Source organism: Lepidothrix coronata, unplaced genomic scaffold (assembly GCF_001604755.1).
Source record: "Lepidothrix coronata isolate B3197 unplaced genomic scaffold, Lepidothrix_coronata-1.0 Scaffold115, whole genome shotgun sequence".
Classification (NCBI taxonomy): domain Eukaryota; kingdom Metazoa; phylum Chordata; class Aves; order Passeriformes; family Pipridae; genus Lepidothrix; species Lepidothrix coronata.
In genome coordinates, this window is record NW_016690295.1 from 1,110,020 (window position 1) to 1,129,862 (window position 19,843).

The 19,843-nt window shown below is 41.9% G+C and overlaps 1 protein-coding gene across 1 annotated transcript in view; it reads right to left on the reverse strand.

The window, feature by feature from the left end:
* DKK3 (dickkopf WNT signaling pathway inhibitor 3) overlaps positions 1-19,490 on the reverse strand; it is a 28,559-nt gene extending 9,069 nt beyond the window's left edge. Inside the window, exons 1-3 of the mRNA XM_017824983.1 lie at positions 19,305-19,490; positions 17,354-17,491; positions 16,762-16,845 (exon numbers count right to left, since the gene is read on the reverse strand). Of these exons, the coding sequence (XP_017680472.1) occupies positions 16,762-16,845; positions 17,354-17,491; positions 19,305-19,490 (408 nt within the window). The remainder of the gene's footprint in view (positions 1-16,761; positions 16,846-17,353; positions 17,492-19,304) is intronic.
* Between the last annotated feature and the right edge of the window lie 353 nt (positions 19,491-19,843).

Below are 19,843 nucleotides of genomic sequence, written 5' to 3' on the forward strand. Positions count from 1 at the left end.
CTCCCCTTTTGCTCCTGCTGCATGGGATGAATGCACATTCTTCCCAGAACACAGCTCTGCAGGGATGGCAGTGAGGAAATACAGAGAGTAAGTGTACACATCTGTGTACCCCCCGTGTCTGGTTCACAGGGAGGGCCTGTTTTCTCTTCCCATCTTAAGGTTACCTCCTCAAAATCGTGTGATTAACCCTGTTCTCTAAAATGTTTTCTTGTTTTTTCAGACTGGAAACAATCTAGTCAATAGAAACATAAATTATAGCACATAAATTATAGCACCGTTCTGAGTCACCTGTACTCCATCAGTGCTTGGTACCATCCATCATAAGGTTGATGTTATCTTTTTGCTATTAGTCAAAGGAAAGGAAAGGAAGGGAAAAGGAAAAAGGGAAAAGAGAAAAAGGGAAAGGAAAGGGAAGGAAATGACACAAAAATCCTTGAATTCTCTGAAGTAACCACTTGACTGCTCTTTAGCAGATATTAATCTCACTTGTTGGAGCAGATCAACTGTCATCTGTGTAACCTTTATGGAAAGTTTCCACTAAGCTTTTCATTTTCTTCAGATCTTTCCAGATTAAACTTTATGGAGGCTTCTTGCCCTGTGTGAGTCAAGGCTGCTCTGCACGAGCAGCAATGGCTTGTCTAAATTACCCATTTTGGCCACCTTAGATGTTTTCCAGCAGTGTGATTACCCAGAACACAGAACAGAAGCCACACACAGCCTAGGGCCTGATTATTTTCAAGTCAGTGGCTGGATATTCAGGTTATGTTTATAATTCAGAAGAAGCCATTTTAGCTATTTTAAGAAATTAGTATCACCAGATCTATTCTGCTATAAATTATCATAATGTTTTCAACTTCATTATTCCAGTACTGTCTGTGTTCTGCCTTTTTTTTTTTGCTTTTCCATTGCTACATTATCAGTTGGATCAAAATCCAAATATCCAAATGTTATGTAGTATGTTGGAGGTTTCGTGGTTCCAAGTGAGCAGTCAGCGACTTCTCTTCAGCAGCCACGCTCTTTTTGGCCACTTCTCTGTCTGCAGCTTTGTCAGCTTCTGTTATGAATCCCTCTGTATAAACCACACTCAGAATAGACTATATACTGTTTCATTCCTGTTCCATCCACTTTCAGGCAAACAGCCAGGTCTCGCTGGAGTCAGTTTTTCCAACTGTCCCTCTCCACAAAGGAGAAATCTTGCCACAATTGGTTTTGAGCTCATGGAATAACTCTCTCCTAGCTCTAAAACCACCTAACACCAAAGTTGCAGTTCTCCAGTCACTGACTTCTCCTAGCTAATGAGTCCCACACCAAAAAACTTCTTTTTCCTCACTTACTGAATTGTATCCCACCAGTTCAGACTTCCAGTTTTATGAGGGTTTCCAGCTGGGGAAAAATCCCATCATGGTTTTCATTGCTGGCATGGAAAATCTTCCTTTCATATGCTCTCGGTGAAATTTTGTGCCACACTTCAAATTGACTTCCTTCACCCAAGTATTATAATCCATAGTCAATACAGAACTCAGTAATTCTTACTTGCAGATGTGTAACCATGTATCTTTTTTTAATAATTTATTTTTATTTATTTAATCAGGCTACAGACCTTTTACAATCCACTGCTTGAGACACAACAGCTGCTGGACAAGGAGCAAATCTGAACATCTTCATCAGTTACAACAGATCCTGAACGGTCCATTTTTTCCTGGGATTCTGCAAACTAAGGTATTTCTCAGAATGTTTTGTCATTGCAAGAACAACTGCATAAACAGAGGAGAGGGGGTGCTGGCTTCTGACGTGCAGCAGAGCATACAAGTTGAGCAGATAGCTCAGATAAAGACAGAATTAGCTACACTGATAATGGTGTACATGTCTCTGAAATCCATTTCAGTGTTATACCAGTTAATGCTGCAGCAAAGGAATATGCCCTTTGAGAAGTGCTAAAGAATAATACAGAGCAAAAGCAGGATTGTCTATTTATTACTGGGTATACTAGGACCCATAAACAACAGAGCCCAGGACAGAGAATACCATGCTATGTACCTGTAAGGACATACTCAGCATCCTCTGGACTCATAATACTGTACTCTGCAGTGAATATCCTGCAACACCTGGAAGCAATTTGGGGCTTAGGATCTGTTCCAGAACCAACAGGGGAAAAAAACCCACCCAACAAAAAACTGAAACTCATGGAAAAGGTTCCTTGTGTTATAAGACTGCTAAAACAACTGCTGCTGAAAGAAACTTCAGGTTTCTTGTCTCTGGCAGATTATGCCAAGCTATCATTTGCTTTTCTAAAGGATGATTAGTGTCCACATTTGAGAATAAAAGAGTGACTGATGTTAGTGATAGTCAAGTATGGCAGGACCACAGCTCCCAGGTAAAGGAAACAGATGGTGCAGGACTGTACAGGTCAGAACTGGTGTGACAAGTTTTGACACCAGTGCTTCCCTTTGGGCTTTATGTTCACATATACATGGAAAGGCACAGAAGAAAAAAGTTTTCTTTTAGTGTAATGTGTCAATCTTCACTCTCCAGCCCCCAGCATGCCCTTGGCCTGAAGGTACTACAGGCTATTTTGGCAGACTGTACTGACTGATGGAGCATAGCCCACTGTGGTGTGGACCACATCATCCTTACAGCACGTAAGGATAAAGAAGGAGAAACAAAGAATTTGTCAGTTCAAGTTCTAAAAGCAAAACTACAGACAGAGTTAACCTACTTTCACACAGAAACCCACTTTCTTTGGCAGTTTCTGTACCTCACTATGGTAGTAGTTTTAATACTTGGTTTTGCTGGTATGTACTGAAATTATGCTTATTTTGCTTTGCTCTTTTTCCCCTTAATCCTTAATTAAAACCCTAAGAGTAGACTAGAAAATATTCCAGTCTATTCTAGGACTGTCTGACTTCCAAAATGTAATAATTAATTTTAATTTCAAAATGGACATTTCATTTGTCTATTCCCTCTCCCCACTCACACTCACCTTACCTCCACATTCTCAAAAAGTCCTTCTTCAAAGATAACTTAAACAAAACTCTCTATTCACTAGTTATATCTTCACCTAATATTTGCCTGTCAGGGAGAGGCAAATGACTGTCTGGAACAAGCTTTCCTTCTGGGCTCTTTACACTTTAGCTTAGAACCCAAGAAAGCAGAGAAAGTCGCTGTTCATGACTTTATACACAACTTTTCAGTGGTGATCAACCCATCTATCAAAGGCAGACACTGAACATATAGGAGGAGGGGAGGGCATATGGAACAGAAAATGCCCCTGTGGGTGAGGGGCAGCTGTAGTGGAGAGACTGAGCAGCAGTTCTCTGCCAAGGTCACTGCTCTGACATGAGAACAGTAAGTGGGATTCAAGCAGAAGAACCCCTTTTCCCCTTGGAAATGCGTGGAAGCACCTCTCACAGTCTACAAAAGCTTCTCTGAACAAAGAGCCCCCTTACATGTTTATTAAAAGATCCTGACACAAAGCGATTCCCCTTTCAAAAACCTGTAACTCAAATAAAACTCCACAAACAGCAGCCACAGGTCCTTCCCAAGCTGTGCCAGAGCTCACCCAGCTGTACCAGGGAGACAATAATTTCAGCCATATCTGAAGTGCTTTAGCAAAACCACTGTTCATGTTGGAACTGACATTTCTTAGCAGTTGGCACTTCTAAGAGTTAACATTTACTTGTGTGTTTACATATCCCCTTCTAGGTTTTGTTTTAATTTCTACAAGTTGCTTCACATAGGGCTGGTCTCCATTATTGCAGCAGATGGCAAAAACTGCTGAGTAGCAAGGAAAAAAAAAAAGGCATAAAACCTGTTTTATATCTTACACACATTAGAAAAATGGCAGAATTACACAGAATGGAATACTGTTTTATGGAAACTACTACGTTAATATGAACTGCAGTAGCACTCCAGTCCCTAATCTCTTACTTGTCTAGACAGGGCACATAATGCATTTATCTTTAATGAGATATGAATTAATTTGCCTTGAAATACCTCAAAACCTCTGTAATACTTTCCAGCAGCGCAAACCTCGTACTGCTGTCCTGCCAAGCACACAGAACTTATAAAACTTAGAACTACTGTTGAAAAAAGACATACTAAAAAGAGCAGACGTGAGTTGCAAACTGTGGTATGGGTCACATCCCAGAGCTATGTGGGAAAGTCAGGTATTTGGGTGGCTGTTTGACCAGAATGTCACTTCTGAGCTCAAAAGTAATAGATAGGGAAACACAAGTGACTCCCTTGGTTTTGTCTTTAACTTCTCCATAGACCTAATCTCACCTGACTCCTCTTCCACTTTTTCCCATAAACATTTTAATTGGAAAAACTTTATTTCTGGCTCTCCACATGATGCTATATAAATGGACGCAAAAGCTGTCTGTGTGACATAACTAAAGGTGGCCTAAAGGCACTCAAGCTTGGCTTTAGCCAAAAGCAACATTGCTATGTTAGCCTTAACATGCTGACAAAAAGCCAAGGGAATTAACTGGGGCAGGCTGTGGTCACCCAATAAACTGGTCACCACCACAGCTAGCACAAGAACTGCATCCCTTTCTACTCCATCTGTTTATTCTCACCAGACATAAAGTGATCCTGTCACTGACCAGACTCCTCTGCAGTCAGCGTTCAATATCAAAGAAGCAATAAATAAAATGCCATCTTATCCAAAGCTTCAAGGAACTGAGACTCCAATGAAAGAAGAAAACACAAAATCAAAAAAAAAAAGGTTCCTGACAAATGCTCAGAATAATGAGGAAAATGGTGCCTAGATGCTCTATCAGATCATGTTCTGTTCATGCATGGTCAAAATCTCTGTAAGTCATAATAGTGTCATAGCAGGTCACTGCAGAAGCACTCATTTCATTTTCTTCCCTCACCCCATATTTTTCCCAGTAATAATGATCTGGGATCATTAATAAAGATCCTGGCAGGACTACAGTCTCTGTAAATGCTCCTGTGTAGGAAACACAGTGCCAAGTACTTATTTCAATCTATTTTGCAATGGTATCAGAGGAGGCACACTAGAAGAACTGTTGAAATTTGGTAGAAAACCTCCACAAATTGTAATTTGACAAGTAATTCTCTTAGTCTGGAAACTAAGAACTTATATATATAAAAGGCTACCTATCACAGTGACTGTCTGCAATATCAGAAGTCATGTCTCATCCTACACATTTGCTTTAGAGCAGACAGTTTATAACATGGAATTTCTCGTTTTTCCTCCTACTTGTCAGATGTACCAAAGGCAGAGCAGGATGATAGAAATTCTGACAATAAAATCTTGCTTTGGGCCTTCTGGAAACTTGGTGCCAAGCTATACACTCAGCGCATAATTTTTTAAATACACAGAGACTATAATCTTCTCTATCCATAACTGGAGAAGGAACATTCTGAAGTTACACCATGTGAGATGCAAACCTAATAGCCAGGTGCTCCATGTTTAATTGTTCCGTGCTTTTCATGTAGTGTGAGATGATCAAGTGAGGTCGGAATACTGATGCATGTTAATAAACAAATTTTTCCTAATGATATTGAAACTAACTGCCTTACCAAAGAAAAGCATCTACCCATGGATCTGTTATTTGGAGAACAACAATTCTTCAGCCTTTGATAACCAGAAGATGTGTTTAAACACTGGTGGTCTAAAAGCTCTTGGGTTTTATTCTAAATGCCTTGAGATCCAGTAACAGTTATGGAACCGCTGTAGAACTGCTCTCAAAGCTCCAAAGTGCCATTATTTGTAAGTAGCCAGTAATCATACAAAGATACAGCTTTCATGTAATGATGTTTCCCCGGGGGCTGAATTTCAATGCAGGCGGCTCTTTCCTCTGCAATTGGCAGCTACAAAGGATCCGTGACTCACCACTGAACTATGTAAATTTTGTAAATTTGTAAAACCAAAGCAACACAGAGTAGCCGTACACAGCAAGGATGTGAAACAGCTGTGCAAAAAGGAAAACGTTTGAAAACAAGAATTCTGTACTTAATAGCTGCTTGCTAAATTAAGAGTAGCACACCGTAAAACACCAACCTGCACCCTATCCATCCCTCACAGAACCTATTTCAAGCCCTGAATCTTGTGTGCTTTATCCTTATATGTTTTTGGGGGGAGTTTACAGTTTCAACAGACTTATTAACTAATACAGGAACAGAAATACACAGGTAAGGATTCACCTACAATGGATTTTACCTATGGTGGAGTTGACAGTGTAGGAGACTGCTGTTACTGTAGAGGAAATGGAATAATTTTCTTTTCCATGAGCTGTAGATGGAAGAAGAAGGTGTTTAAAGTACATCAATAGAGACTTTCAAGTAACCATGGAAAAGCATTGGAATAAATTATCTCCAGCACTTGAAGATTTTGAGAACAGGACATTAGTGTCTGCCTAGGGATGGAGTCGGCATCTGGTCACAGGTGTTGACTCTGAAGCTTCTTCAAGACCTCCTCTTTGGGGCATTTGTTGGGATTACAAAAGAGCCCTTTCCTTTTTCACCTTAATTTAATTTTCTATCTGAAATCATGTCTCTAGAGGATATCAACAACATGAGATGATGACTATTCATGAATATTTATTCCATTTCCTGAACAAACTTCAATGAGGAAGAAATGGAAAAGGGTCTTCAGCACACTCTTTATGTCCTTCCAAAAGGGACACAAGAATATGAATGTATTACCAATTTCTACTACGTATGAAGTCCAAGACAAACACCTACTGGGGGGGCAGAACTTTCCTTTGCTGACAGCTAAGAAACATCTTGGACACAGAAGAACCACTAAGGTTCCCCTCTGTCTGACACCATGATGTCAGTCTCTCTACATGCCCTAAGATACTTCTCCCTCCCCCTGGACTTTCTAAGGGAAGAAGTTTGAGGGATTCCTCATGCGATATAAATGCACTAACAGGCTCTGAGTCATTTCCAGACAGAATAACAAGTAAACAGATCCAAAATTCCCACCCCACCCTGTATATTTTTTTAACAGTTATTCTCTGTTACAGTATATTACTAACTGGAAGGGAGAAGTGGGCTTGTTACTAAGGTAAGAATTGGGACAGGTAGAATAGTTGGAGGAGGGTTCTCTCTATAAGCTGCTGTGGTGAACAACCATGATTTGGCAGCTGGTGCATTCACCAGTGTGGTATTCCTCAGTGCTATCACAGTGACTCAGTCCCTCCAAGGGCCAGGCAGACAGTCACTCCACAGAAGGTGCCAAAATGCTGTTTGTGAATCAGAGAGGAGGAAGGACAAAGATAAGACTTACTCAGCTACAGAGAAATACATTTCTCAAGGGAATACATTTGAAGCCACCATTCTACTGTGCTTTTTTTCCCCTCACATTTGTTTAGCCCTTGATGAAACAGGACTAAACAGAAACAGGTTTCCATTCACCCCTTTCCTTCAACTTCCACAGTTTACCTGAGTAAATCATAGTACAAAACACCATCAAGCTGGACTGTTGGCATCTCACATATCTTCCTGACTACAAACAATTGCACAGAATGGATCACACTCATTCTCTCTCCTCCTACTCACTGGTTAAAAAAAAACAGCATCATTCTTCTGATTTTGTTGAATCTACCCTTCCTGAAGCCCAGGCAAAGGTTAGAGAAGATGTAGGCTCATCATATATGCAATGATGTGTCACTGGGCCAATCACCCAGCCATTGCAAATTGGTACCAGTGCCACTGTGTGACAATAGAGACGTAACCAGCTGCAGATTCAACTTATTCATCTGTGTCCTTGGTATGTCAACCATTCTAAGATTATAACAGATGCAAATAAAAATAAAAAGACAAAATATTTATGCTTTACATCTAGTACCATAGCCTGTACTTCCTAAAGCCTTTGATACTCTCGTTACCCTACCAGCTAAGGCTTACTGTTTAATAAGATAACATGGTTACAGCTAAAATCTCAAACAAGCAGCTCCTGGACTCAATGGTTTAAGCCATGTAATCAAAATCAGTGGGAAAATAATTCCCTTTTGCCTTAAAGCTTTTCTTCTCATGATTAATTTGCTACATGTGTCTGACAAGGGGAAAGACAGTCCATACTATGATCTCTTAACAGATGTCAGTAGATCACAGAATTGTCACCAGCCCACATAAAAGATTCACTCTCCTGACTGTATCTGTTACCTTACAGAGAAGACAAAAAAAACCCACATTTCATTTCTCTTATAATAAATAGGTAGATCTTGCAGAGGCAGTAAAAATATTCATGGTGATTTGTTTTTAAATCTCCCTGCAACTTGGACATGATCTGTAAAAGACAACCTTGGATCCCTAAACTCAGCACATTATGTGTGAGAAGACTGAACTAAAACCAGGGAAAAGGTGAACAACCACCCTCTGACTTACACTGCTCCCTCACCACGGCTTGTTGACAGAGGAGTTGCAGCAACCAGTATCCAAACATGGGAGAAGCAGGAAGCTGAACATGATGTTCACCTCCCCACACATGAAAAGGTGTCAGACAAGCCAGAATTTATTCCCACGACCAACAAGAATGCTGTAAGCTTTAGAAGTGGTGCATGGCTCTCAGACAGACTCTGATGAAGCACTGGGTGGGCACTGACTCTCTAAGAGAAAGTGTGTTTTGTAGCCTCCTGGAGAACTTACAGGTTGTGCTTTTACTCATAACTGGTACCTGGAACAAGGAATCAATCCTAGACACTCTCACTGTGTTACAGTAATAGCTTGGTTTTGGTGAGGAGAAATTTATCACAAGAAAATCTTTCTCTCTTCAGTATTTAGCTACTCAAAGGGTAATAGTCTAGACAGACAAAAATGGTGAGGCAGTTCTTCCGTCAACTTGATTTTGCGTAAAAATATTATTTTTCTTTGGGGTTTAACTGGAATAGAAAGGTCACATTATAGCACACGAGGATCTGGCAAATTTTATAACAATTTTAAACACAGGCATAGATTTGAATTTCTAATGAAGACTGTTACTTTCAGAATATCTATTAGTACTACACAGTTTTGTTTCCCTAACTTGACAGAAAAAAAAAAACAACTTACACTAAGCTAGATCAATAGGAAATATGAAAGAAATCCTAGTCACTCTTTTAATGTTCTTTTTTTTATTACTAACAAAGTAAATTTACTAAAGCATTTGAATTACTTCAGACTCACACTGATGCAAATGAGAGGAGGATTTGATACCTTTAATTAGGAGTAACCCCTTTGCTGTTGCATCAGTTATTTGCCTGGAAATCTAAGCCCTTATTTAAGACCAAAAAAAATCCCTGATACTGATCTGTGTTCTCTGACCTTTGCTTGTTGTGTTTTCAGCCAGAACACCTGCCTGGTTTGCCTCACCTCTCAGCAAAAGGCACCTTGTTTCTCTTCACTCTGATAAGGTCTAGCAGCTGTTTCCACCTGCTTGTTTGTTCAGGGTCACCAAGCACCGAGAGCTGAGTCCGTGGAAAGTGCAGTCTCACTTTTCTCCACTTCATGGTCATTGCACCACTATAACATTGCAAAACCCTCTTATGTTGGTACACACTGTCCACTCCTGGTTCTCTGTGTGGATCCATAACTTTCTACCCAGTATTCTCTAAGAGAAAATAAGCCAACTCAGAATGGATTAAGTTTAGTAAACAAAGACGTGGACACTGAGGTGTGTGTTATACAGCTGGCAATTAGAGAGGTTTCCCACCTTCTTCCTCAGAGAATTTTCCTCCTGCAGGATCAGAGGTGACACATGTTTTTCAAACTCCTTATTACTCCTTTCCATTCACTGAGGCTAACATTCAGATTTTTTTGGCCGTAGTCCAGTGAACATCAGATGACCGTCAAAAATGTTGGGTTTAGATACATTGTGACTGACAATAAGGCCATCTTATCATCCATGAGCTAAATTAAATTTCTTAAGAGCTTTTGCATCCCTAGGAAGCATTTGCTGCTTATGAAGTTACATATGAAGACTCAGCACACACTCCATCACACCTTTCATACAAGAAGGATATGTCCCTCTCTACAAGAAGATTCATAATCTGAAAGTATTCCAGATTAATAAGAGCAATTCAAAATATTAATTGAACAGTTCTTCTCATCTTTGGCTAAATCCTCTTTCACTTTGCACCTTTCCCCACATCATTTTCTAGTCTAACAAATACAAGCTACTTTTCCTCGTGAGCTACTTGCACTTGCCCCTCAGCTTCACAGTCTACACTGCCAAGACTAAAAACTGGAAAGAAAAGGGAGAAAAAAGGAGTGCCAGCAGAACATTGAGAATGTCTAACCCTGCCTCTCTGAGGAGCCCTGGTTCTCTAAAAGAAGCCGGGGGATGGATTTGATTGTTTCAAAACAAGACACGGGTACTCAGGCCTCTCAGAATGCTCTTCCACTGACTGGGCCCAAAGAGCTCAATATCTACGTTCAGCTGGCATGGCTACTTCATATCTTTTCCAGTGCAGGAAGTGTAGATTATGGACAGATTGCTAGCATCAGGTTAGCAAACTTGAAACATGAGAAGGGCAAAACACACACCACACTGCCTGGCAGAGGTTGTGTGAGAGGCTGAAAGAACCGAGGGTAGATGTGCTAGTGAAATGCAGTAATTTTCATGTATGGAAAGATTAAAAAAAAAAAAAAAAGCCTATTAGTTTGTCTACAGGAGTTAGGGACTGGATGGGAACCTTGCCTACACCTCCAAGAGGTGTTCTGTTTTAAACTGCAAGCTGTGACTGGCAAACACTTGAGACTTAACTGCTCTAAAACAATGTGACAAAAGACACTGCAATAGCATGCAGGTGGGTATTCTGCTTACACAAGGCTAGTGAAATAGGGTTCACTTTTTAACTGATTGACACCATAAGCTCTTCATACTTTTTTTTTTTTCAGAAAGCTTTATCCCATATTACAACTTTGATAATCTATTTGAATTACTACATAGTATATAGTATATAGTTTAAAACAGTGACGCAGCTCATTCAGATCTCTCGATTCTCCCCTGGAACATTAGCTAGCAAGTACAATTTGCCTTATCTACTCCTGCACTAAGAACTAAGGGTGGGTGCTGTGGAAAGAACTGTACTAGACCAGACATGATTCATGTAGCACGTTACGTCAACAGAGCAGGCTGGACAGTCAACAGAGAAGCAAACTTGGAGTACTAAGGAATTAAATTATTAAATATACAAAAAACACCAGATTTAGATATGATGTGATTTTTGGCTAGACAGAGACCAGGATTTCAACCCCGGAATGCACTTAATGCGTCTATTGATAGTTGTTGAGTGCAAGTCACCAGGGACTAAAAGTCCTGTGAAAAAGGAAACCAAAAACTTTGGACCCAAATGTAAGACTGCCCAAAACAAGTCTCTTCACTGAGACAGTGGCACGCTAAAGGGAGCAGCAGTCAACACCAAAATGCTGCATTTTCAAATTTCTGCCCTCAACTCCTCTCCTACAGGGCTGCTTACAGAAAAATTGCCGTTTCTGTTCCATTAATGCTTCCTTCTCAATTTTCGAAGCCTCCTTTCTCTCCCTGGAGCAGCACAAACCTCAAAGAGAGCAACTGAGGTACATGTGGCTGAGAACATGCTCGGTGAAATCATAATCAAGTTGCCAAAATAAGAATCAAACAGTTAGTTTAGCACTTCTGGATATCTGCAGAGAAGCAGAATCTTGGTTATGAAGTGCTACAGCCTAACCATTTAAACCAGATTTTTCTCTAGAAAAGAGAGAAATGGAACTATTTTTTTTCTTTTTACTACTCTATTGCGAGACTAAAGATAAAGGCTGAGAAATGCTTTAAATAGGCCATTATAAAATGGATGCCATCCATTCTATCTGTACAGATAAACCAATGACCTGACTGATGGTCACTTCCAGAACCTGCCAAGGCAGCTTGTAAAGGCGGATTCACAGCGGTGCTGTCCTCCCTGCCCAGAGCTTCAGGGATGCATGCAAAGAGTAGCCTCTCACCACAGAAACAAATATCATGAGACCTCTTTCTTAAGGACCCGATGGTGTTTGAAATTACTCACTAACCAGCTGCTGTGTTTGCAAAAGGTGGGTGCCAAATCCATGTGTTTATACAGGCACACACCCACCTTTGTGGAAGAAGAGCAAGCACCTTGCAGAGAATCACACTGAAGGCAGCTCTCCTTACCTCCCACAAAGAAATTCTGTGTAAATAATTAGAAGGGGCAGCCATGCCCTCAAGAGCCTCTACCACCAAGGACAAGCAAAAGAAAGGAATGGGTTCCACAGTGCCAAAGCTAAATGAGAAATGCGGGATACTCTTCCAGTTCCCTGGTACACTCTGTCTAGATACCAGTATCTTTAAAAAGCTCTTTCAAGAAAGAGAATTGAAAGCTACCAAAAAAAAAAAAAAAAACCACACAAAAAAACGAAAACAAAACCTTTCTAAAAAGAAGGTGTTGCTTTTTTTATCTATCAAATTAACAGAGAAAAGAAAAAAGCCCAGCTTTGAATTAGAAGAGAGAGCTTATATAAAATACTACTCTGAATGTAACTGAGAAGAAATGCAGCTAATCTTTGTGCAGCAAATCTTACCAGTATAATTCTTTTTCCCCTTTTATGTTTCCTCCTGGCTTTTCAGTTGTTAGGCTAATGTATCACAACTGAAATAGGTCTAGTCAATAAGGCAGGAAAGGTTTTCAGTTTCATAGGATAATAAGGAATGCTGTAATTTTTGCTGGGTTCTGTACTTGAGCTTCTGACTGAAAATACTCTGTTAATTTGCAAGCTAGCCAATGTTCCCTGGAGAAGTAAATGATAGAGTATTTGAGCCTTAAACCCAGGAGCAAACCGATGTAAAACCTTCCACAGACGTTATGCCCATCCAGCTACCTCTTGCCTGTGCTTCGGCCTCTTTAAAGGCACAAGGCTGTTGGATGGAAGCCTGACATGTCTGGGGGTGACTGCCAGCCCTCAGTGACACCTGAGAACATGAATGTCAGTCTGGGAATGTAAATGGCGCCTCCCGATAATGCAGCACCTCTGAGGAGCTGGATTGCATTGCCTGGAATTGCAAACAGCCCAATCCCTCCTCTGGAGACTTCAAATACCGATAGCCCTCTGGCCATAAAAATACTGTCAAACGAGCCCTCCAGTAATGAAGAACAGTCTGAAGAGAATAGCTCTGTGATGCAAAGCCAAGGAGAAATACTGCCTGAGAGGAAAAGTGTGTGTGGGGAAGATTATGCCTTATGTTTATACAGTGTTTTGAGTGCTGTGTCCAGTTCTGGGCCCCTCAATTCAGGAAAGACATTGAGGTGCTGGAGCAAGTCCAGAGAAGGGCAACGATGCAGGTGAAGGGTTTGGAGGATAAGTCCAATAAGAAGCAGCTGAGGGAGCTGGGGGTGTTTAGCCTGGAGAAAAGGAGGCTCAGGGGGGACCTTATTGCTCTCTACATCTGCACGAAAGGAGGTTATAGCCAGGCAGGGGTCAGCCTCTTCTCCCAGACAACAAGTGACAGGACAAGAGGAGTTGGCCTCAAGCTGTGCCAGGGGATTCAGGCTGGACATAAGGAGTAATTTCTTCATGGAAACAGTTGTTAAACATTGGAATGGGCTGCCCAGGGGAGTTGGTGGAATCACCATCCCTGAAGGTGTTGAAGAAACGACTGGATGTGGCACTCAGTGCCACGGTCTAGTTGACAAGGTGGTGATCAGTCAAAGGTTGGACTCAATGATCTCAGAGGTCTTTTCCAACCTAAATGATTCTGTAATAGTGTATCTGCACTGTATGTATGTGTATATGCTTATGTATGTGTATTTGTACCTGCTTCAGGAGGACAAGCACCGTGATTTAAAAAGCAGACACAACCTATTTTCCACGAAGCTGCTTCTCCAGTGCCAAATTTCATTCCAGCCATGTGGATTTATTATTGCAATGCAGACTCTCCGCAAGACACATCTTTGCCTTCTTGTGAGGCTTTTGTGTCAGGTCTGAAAGCCCAAAAATGTCACATGAAAAACTTTCGGTGATTTCAGAGGCTTATAACTCGGCTCAGAAAATAAATGCAAACTGAGAGTTGTAGGGTTCCAGTTATTACAAATTATTGCAGTAATAAATTATATAGGGTTTAAATTTCAGAGCAGGTGGTTTGTGAAGGTGTCTGGAAAGTTTTTATATTTACCACCCAAATTTGTACCCAGAGTGCAGGAGCTACGGGAATCCTTAACTTTTAAAAGCTAAGCCTATAAACTGAACTCATGAAACTAGTTTGGTTTTTAGCATTTCTTCCCTACAGGCATAAAAGTTGAGCTTGTGTGATAGCACGTGTCTATTTATTTTACTTGGCAGACCAAAAATAAAAATCAAAGTGCTGTTCTAAGGAGGCAGCAATCTGAAGGCTCTGGGAATGGCATCAGAACAGGGCTTTGATCCCTTCAGCCTCTACTACCAAAGTGTCCATCCCCAGACAGAGTTGCCAGTATCACCATTTTCAAATGACTGTCTCTACTTATAGACACAATTACACAAACTTCCTGGTGTGTTGTGCTGCACAGCAGGATGAATCAGTGATGGGTAGTAAGGGTGAGTGCTACAGAACAGTGCATACTAGCTGTATTTTAAAATGACTGAGATAATCTCCAAACAAATCTCAAAAGATTTCCTTTTTTAACTGCCTGGGGAATATAAAATGTATTACTTTGTTGCTAACATTTAAAATTAGCAGCAAAGAAGCAGAATTACTCTTACACTACCCAATAGTCTGTGAAGCCTGCAGACTGGGAAGTGACCAGGAAATCCCACATGAGGCTCCAAGTATAAAAATTAATGTATATAAAAATTACCAAAGGAGACAGTGCAAAGTCTGCTGCAACTCATTTCCCAATACTTTTGCCTTAAGTTTACATATCTAAGAGAGTGATTTTTTATTTGGAAAAAAATTTTTGTCTATTTGGTAGATCTCTCCTCAGGAGCACTTTCTTCTTTCTCTTACCCAAATTTTCCAATTCTCAATCACATCCTACAATAGATATTCAGCCTTCTAGTACCAAAAGTGATTCATGTTCATCCTTAGTGTTTGAAGTTTTCAAGTATTTTCAGATTTACTTCTGCTAGGCATCTCCTAGTCAAATTAATATATGAGTGTTTGCCTTGCTCTACTTAAATAACCAAGTACGTCTGTAGGTTGTTTTTCCCACTTAGCTTCTTCTCCAGCCTGGCAGCCTCTAAATAAGGTGTTTGTACCGTGGGCATGCTGAAAGTTCAAAATGAGTGTGAGAGGGGAAATAAACACTAACAAATGCAGTTTTGTTTCGGCAGCTGCTGCAGTGAGAGCGTCGGTGAAGGATTTCAGTGATTAGGAGCTAACGTGATCAGTTCTGATTGTGCCTCCCTCATAAAAGGCTGCCACCATGAAGTCTGACAAAAATTTGAATTCAGCCCTCAAGTTCTTCAGTTGGAACACTAATAACAGTATTAGTTCTGGATGGGGCACTGGCTTGGTAAGTGAGGCAACCTTCCCATATGGAAAACGCAGATGGCCCTTGACATATGAAGCTTAAGATTGTTGGAGAAAGTTAATTTAGAAGTAATTTTTACAGCTGTGAAGAACGATTAGACACCACAGGCAAGCCAAATACTTTATGAAACACCATCAGCAGTGTGTTCCACTGCTAAGAAAGTTGTTAAGTTTGCTTTCGTACGCTGGGTTTGAAGACGATGAGCATATTTGCTTGAAAAAGATATTTGGATTGCTTTCATTACACATATCTTATTACTAAAAAGCACTGTTGACACTTTGTATAAAAGTAAGCCATAGCTTAGAATAGTTGCAATTCATTTTGTACCTTGACCTACCACTTAATCTATAAGCTTTGAAAAACAGTAACAAAAAAGTAAGTATAGCATTAAAAAAAGCTTTCTTTTGCTACTTGCCATTCTCAGACTTTAATAGCAGCGTGAAAAATATGAGCTGAAAGAGGGAAAACTTTAGAGGATGATACAAGAAAAGATGCACTAATTTCAGGCTTTATGCCCATTAAAAATAGAAACCACTGCCATAATTCTTTTCTTTTTACAGTGTTTTATAAAATAGTTAAAGAGCTCCTTCTGTGAAAGATCTGGAAGTAAGTTACTCTGAAAAAAGCCAGTCTTAGAGCACAAAAAAAGAGTCCATTTTGGTAAGACTATAACCAAAGAAAACCTACCAGTTGTTCTAAGCAGTGGTACATGCTGAATTTTTCATGGGACCTGTTTGCAAGACTCAGGTAAAGAACACTGTTGATCTTTTAAACCTCTTTGAGAATCCTTTAGCAACTGTATTTCCAGAGGGGAGGGGGATTTACTGTCCCACCTCTCTCCCCCCTCCCCAAAGTGACATTTCACAACCAGTTGTCCATCACTGTGTTAGGCTGAAAAGCAAATAGAGCCATATATTGTTCCACAGACCTCTCACAATAGAAGATTAGGGGTTTGTTATAAGTTTATAAAGCAATGTTTTTATTAATTACAAGAGCATTTTTACACTAAGGATTTACTCACACTCACTGGAAAGGGCTGTGTAACTGTCTTTGCTATTTAACATTTACATTTGACAGACAAATTTAATATTCTGATCAAACACCTCACTGAAATTCTGCTTCCAATTCATAATATTCATAAGTTAAATTAATTAAAACCACAAATATTTTTGACTGCTTGCCCCAATGGTTTTGTGTGTTTTAAAGCATTCCAAAATTTTGTTAGGTGAACTCTATCACAGTCTTCTGAACAATGAATCCCCAAGCATTTGTTTGATTTTCCAAAGGAAAAAATGTGTTCACTTACATGATTTCTTTTGTTTTCTCCGTCTCTTATAGATGTAATAACTGTTTCAGAAAAAACTGTTGATCCAGTTTTATTATCTGTAACCTGATACAGCAAAAGAAGAACAAAATATCAAACCACATCTTTTTATTAGCCCTTTGCTACTCTCAGCCCTACATTCTTCAATAATTAACCCACTCCCACCCCCTCCTTTTTTCCCCGTTTTGCTGTCACTCATATTAAATGCTATTCTGAGGGGGAAAAGTAGATGACAAGGCTACCTCCTTATCTATTTAAAATGTCACTGTGATGAAGGTGGCTGAGCAGGAGATGGTCATTCTTTTATGACCCATGTAATAGCTGTAGCTGTGTTCTGTTTTTAGGAGGCACGTTTTTCAACATAAATTATTATTTCACATTAACATTTATGACGTGTCCTTACACAGTAACTAATCAAGCACGTAAGATACAATAAAACCCTAAAGTAATTATCATCAGGAAAGTTTATGCTCTAAGTTATTTTATTCCTCCCCAAAACATACAAAATTGTTTTTATTTTTGAAGGAAAGGTGTATAAGAATGAACAGCTCACCATATACGTGTTTTCTCATACCTTATCAATTTCTTGATGAGTCTGAACAGTTCTGTTACCAATTCTGGTTTCCTTGTCAGACTCATTATGGTAGTTGGGAGGTAAGTTTTCAAAGTTTACTTCTGACAGTTTTTTTGCCCCTTCCTCTTCAGCTTCCATCTGCCAAATTTAAAAAAAAATTAACAAACAACTGAAAATTAGCAAAAATGACACAAAGGAGAAGAAGCAAAGCTTCTGGTGCAGCCCTCAGTAGCACCCTGTTGAATGACATTCTGCTGTTAGCACAGATGCCCCTGGATGAGAACGCTTACTCAGCTGCTTCAGACACTGAGCACAGCAGCTCTTCTAATGGACTAGAAAAACAGTGGAGAGCTAAACCCTTGAGCTCTGGGCTGTTAGAGCCAAAGTCAGTCCCCGTGAGGAAAAAGGGTGCAGACTAATGAACAACTGGTATCTGCACAGCCTGATGCCAGTCAAGAGCCCAGCTTTCTATTTTTCCCACAAAACCACTAAAGATTTAAGACAGACTTTCCTATCCGACAAAGAGGAGAAAATATTCTGGCAGGACAGAGAGACAAAGCCCCTCGGAATCAACAGCAGCGGTCCTATAGATGAGGGTGCATACATCCAGAATTTCATTCTGTATTTCAGTTCCCACTGTCATTGTTTGCCAGATGAAGAAGGGTATGAGTCTTGTAAACAACACAAACTCTGAATAAATCGTATCCCTTTGTTGTTTGCAACCACTGTAACAAAGCTAGGAGGCCACAAGTTCAGCCAGGCTGAACAACTGAATTTTTCCCAAGATAAAATTTCTCTTTTTGGTGTGTCTGTTTATTTTAAACAACAGCTGCAAAGCTTTTAAAGTGTAAAGCATTTATCTACTAAGATGCAGCTCAAACAACACACATTTTGTGCTGTACACAGACCATTCCTCAGTCCAGAACTGACTACAGGAAGAGTAAAACAGGCAGAAATTTTGACAACATCTTTATTTATAACTAAGCCTACTTGCAGCACTGTAAAGAATGTTTTGTCTCAATGTGTTTTCAGTCTAAATTAAGTGGATGACAGAGACACATTTCAGCAACTGTCCAGATGACAGTAGAAGTTCAGAAATTACCTAATTATAATAAACAAAGGTCTGGTTCCCCCAGTGGTTGCCAGTTACAGAGGTTTTTTGACTACGTATTTTTGAATGAGAGGAAAAGAGAACCTGGGAGATTCTTAGCATGAAGGGGGGGAAAGCACACAAGAAAGGGGAGCGCAGGGACAAAATCTTTTGACAAGCGGTATGAGACAATGGCTCGGGGTCTGGTCTCAATTCCTGGCTTTGAAATGGGTCCTGTGCGATTCTGGGCCGGCAATTTGAGATCAAGACACGGAATTACATCTCATTCTCCACACATGTTTTCAGGACTGTCTCACAGCTTTGAATCCTGGTTTGGGATAGTCGTGTGTCTTAGTTCCTGCTGCACCAAGACAATATAACTAATTCTTCGCTTCACTCCTCCCCTCGCCACGTACTGTTCCTTTCTCACTCTTGGGATCCAGACGGGACTGTTTGCCCGCACCTTTGCCTCGCTGTCCGCCGGCACCGCTGCGGGAGGGCGGCTGTCCGGGGACATCGCAGCGATGCCCGCACTCGGCGAGCCCCGAGCGGGCGGGGAGGCTGCCAGGGGACAGCGACAGCGCCGGGGCAGCGCCGGGACCCCCGCGGCCGGTCCCCCCATCCCATCCCCGCCCCGCCTGCGGGGGACAGCGGCTGCTGCGCCGGGGGGATTCCGGGAGAGCTCAGGTCCCGCCCCGGGCCGCGGCTCCTCCCGGCAGGGCCGCCCGCCCGCTCCTTTGTCCCTCATCGGGCGCGGGTGATGCTGGCGGCGCTGCCCGCAGGTGCGGCCCTGCCCGGGGGGCTGCGGGACGAAGGAGCCCCTCACTCACCACCCCCCCCCGCCCCTCGCCGCCTCCTCACCTCCTGCACCGCGTTGCGCAGCTTGTGCTGCGTGTCCTCCATCAGCGCCTCCACCTCCCGCAGCATCTCGCCCAGGCTGGCGGCCCTTCTCCGCCCGCCGCCGCCGCCCGCCGCGGCGCAGCACAGCGCCCACAGCAGCGCCCACAGCAGCGCCCATCGCCGCCCCGGACCCGCTCCCCGCCGCATCCCGGTGGCCGCCGCTCCCGCTGCCGCTCCCGCCGGGGCCGCTCCGCCGTGCGGGGCTGGCGGGCGGAGCCGGGGCGGGGCGGGGCGGGACCGGCGGCACCTCAGCGCTAGTCCGGCCCCGCAGCCCCCGCTGGAGCCCCCGGCCCGGGGAGTGCGAGGGGCAGGGCAGGCAGCGGGGCCCTGGGCAGAGAAACTCACCCCGGGGGTAGCGGGGAGGACAGAAGGGCAGAGATGCTGAGGGGAGAGGGAGAGATGCTGAGGGAAAGGGGAAGATGCTGAGGGAAAGGAGCAATGGGAGTTTCCCGTTCAGACACGAGACTTTCCTTCTCTCGGTGTTTTGAATAGGTTTGATG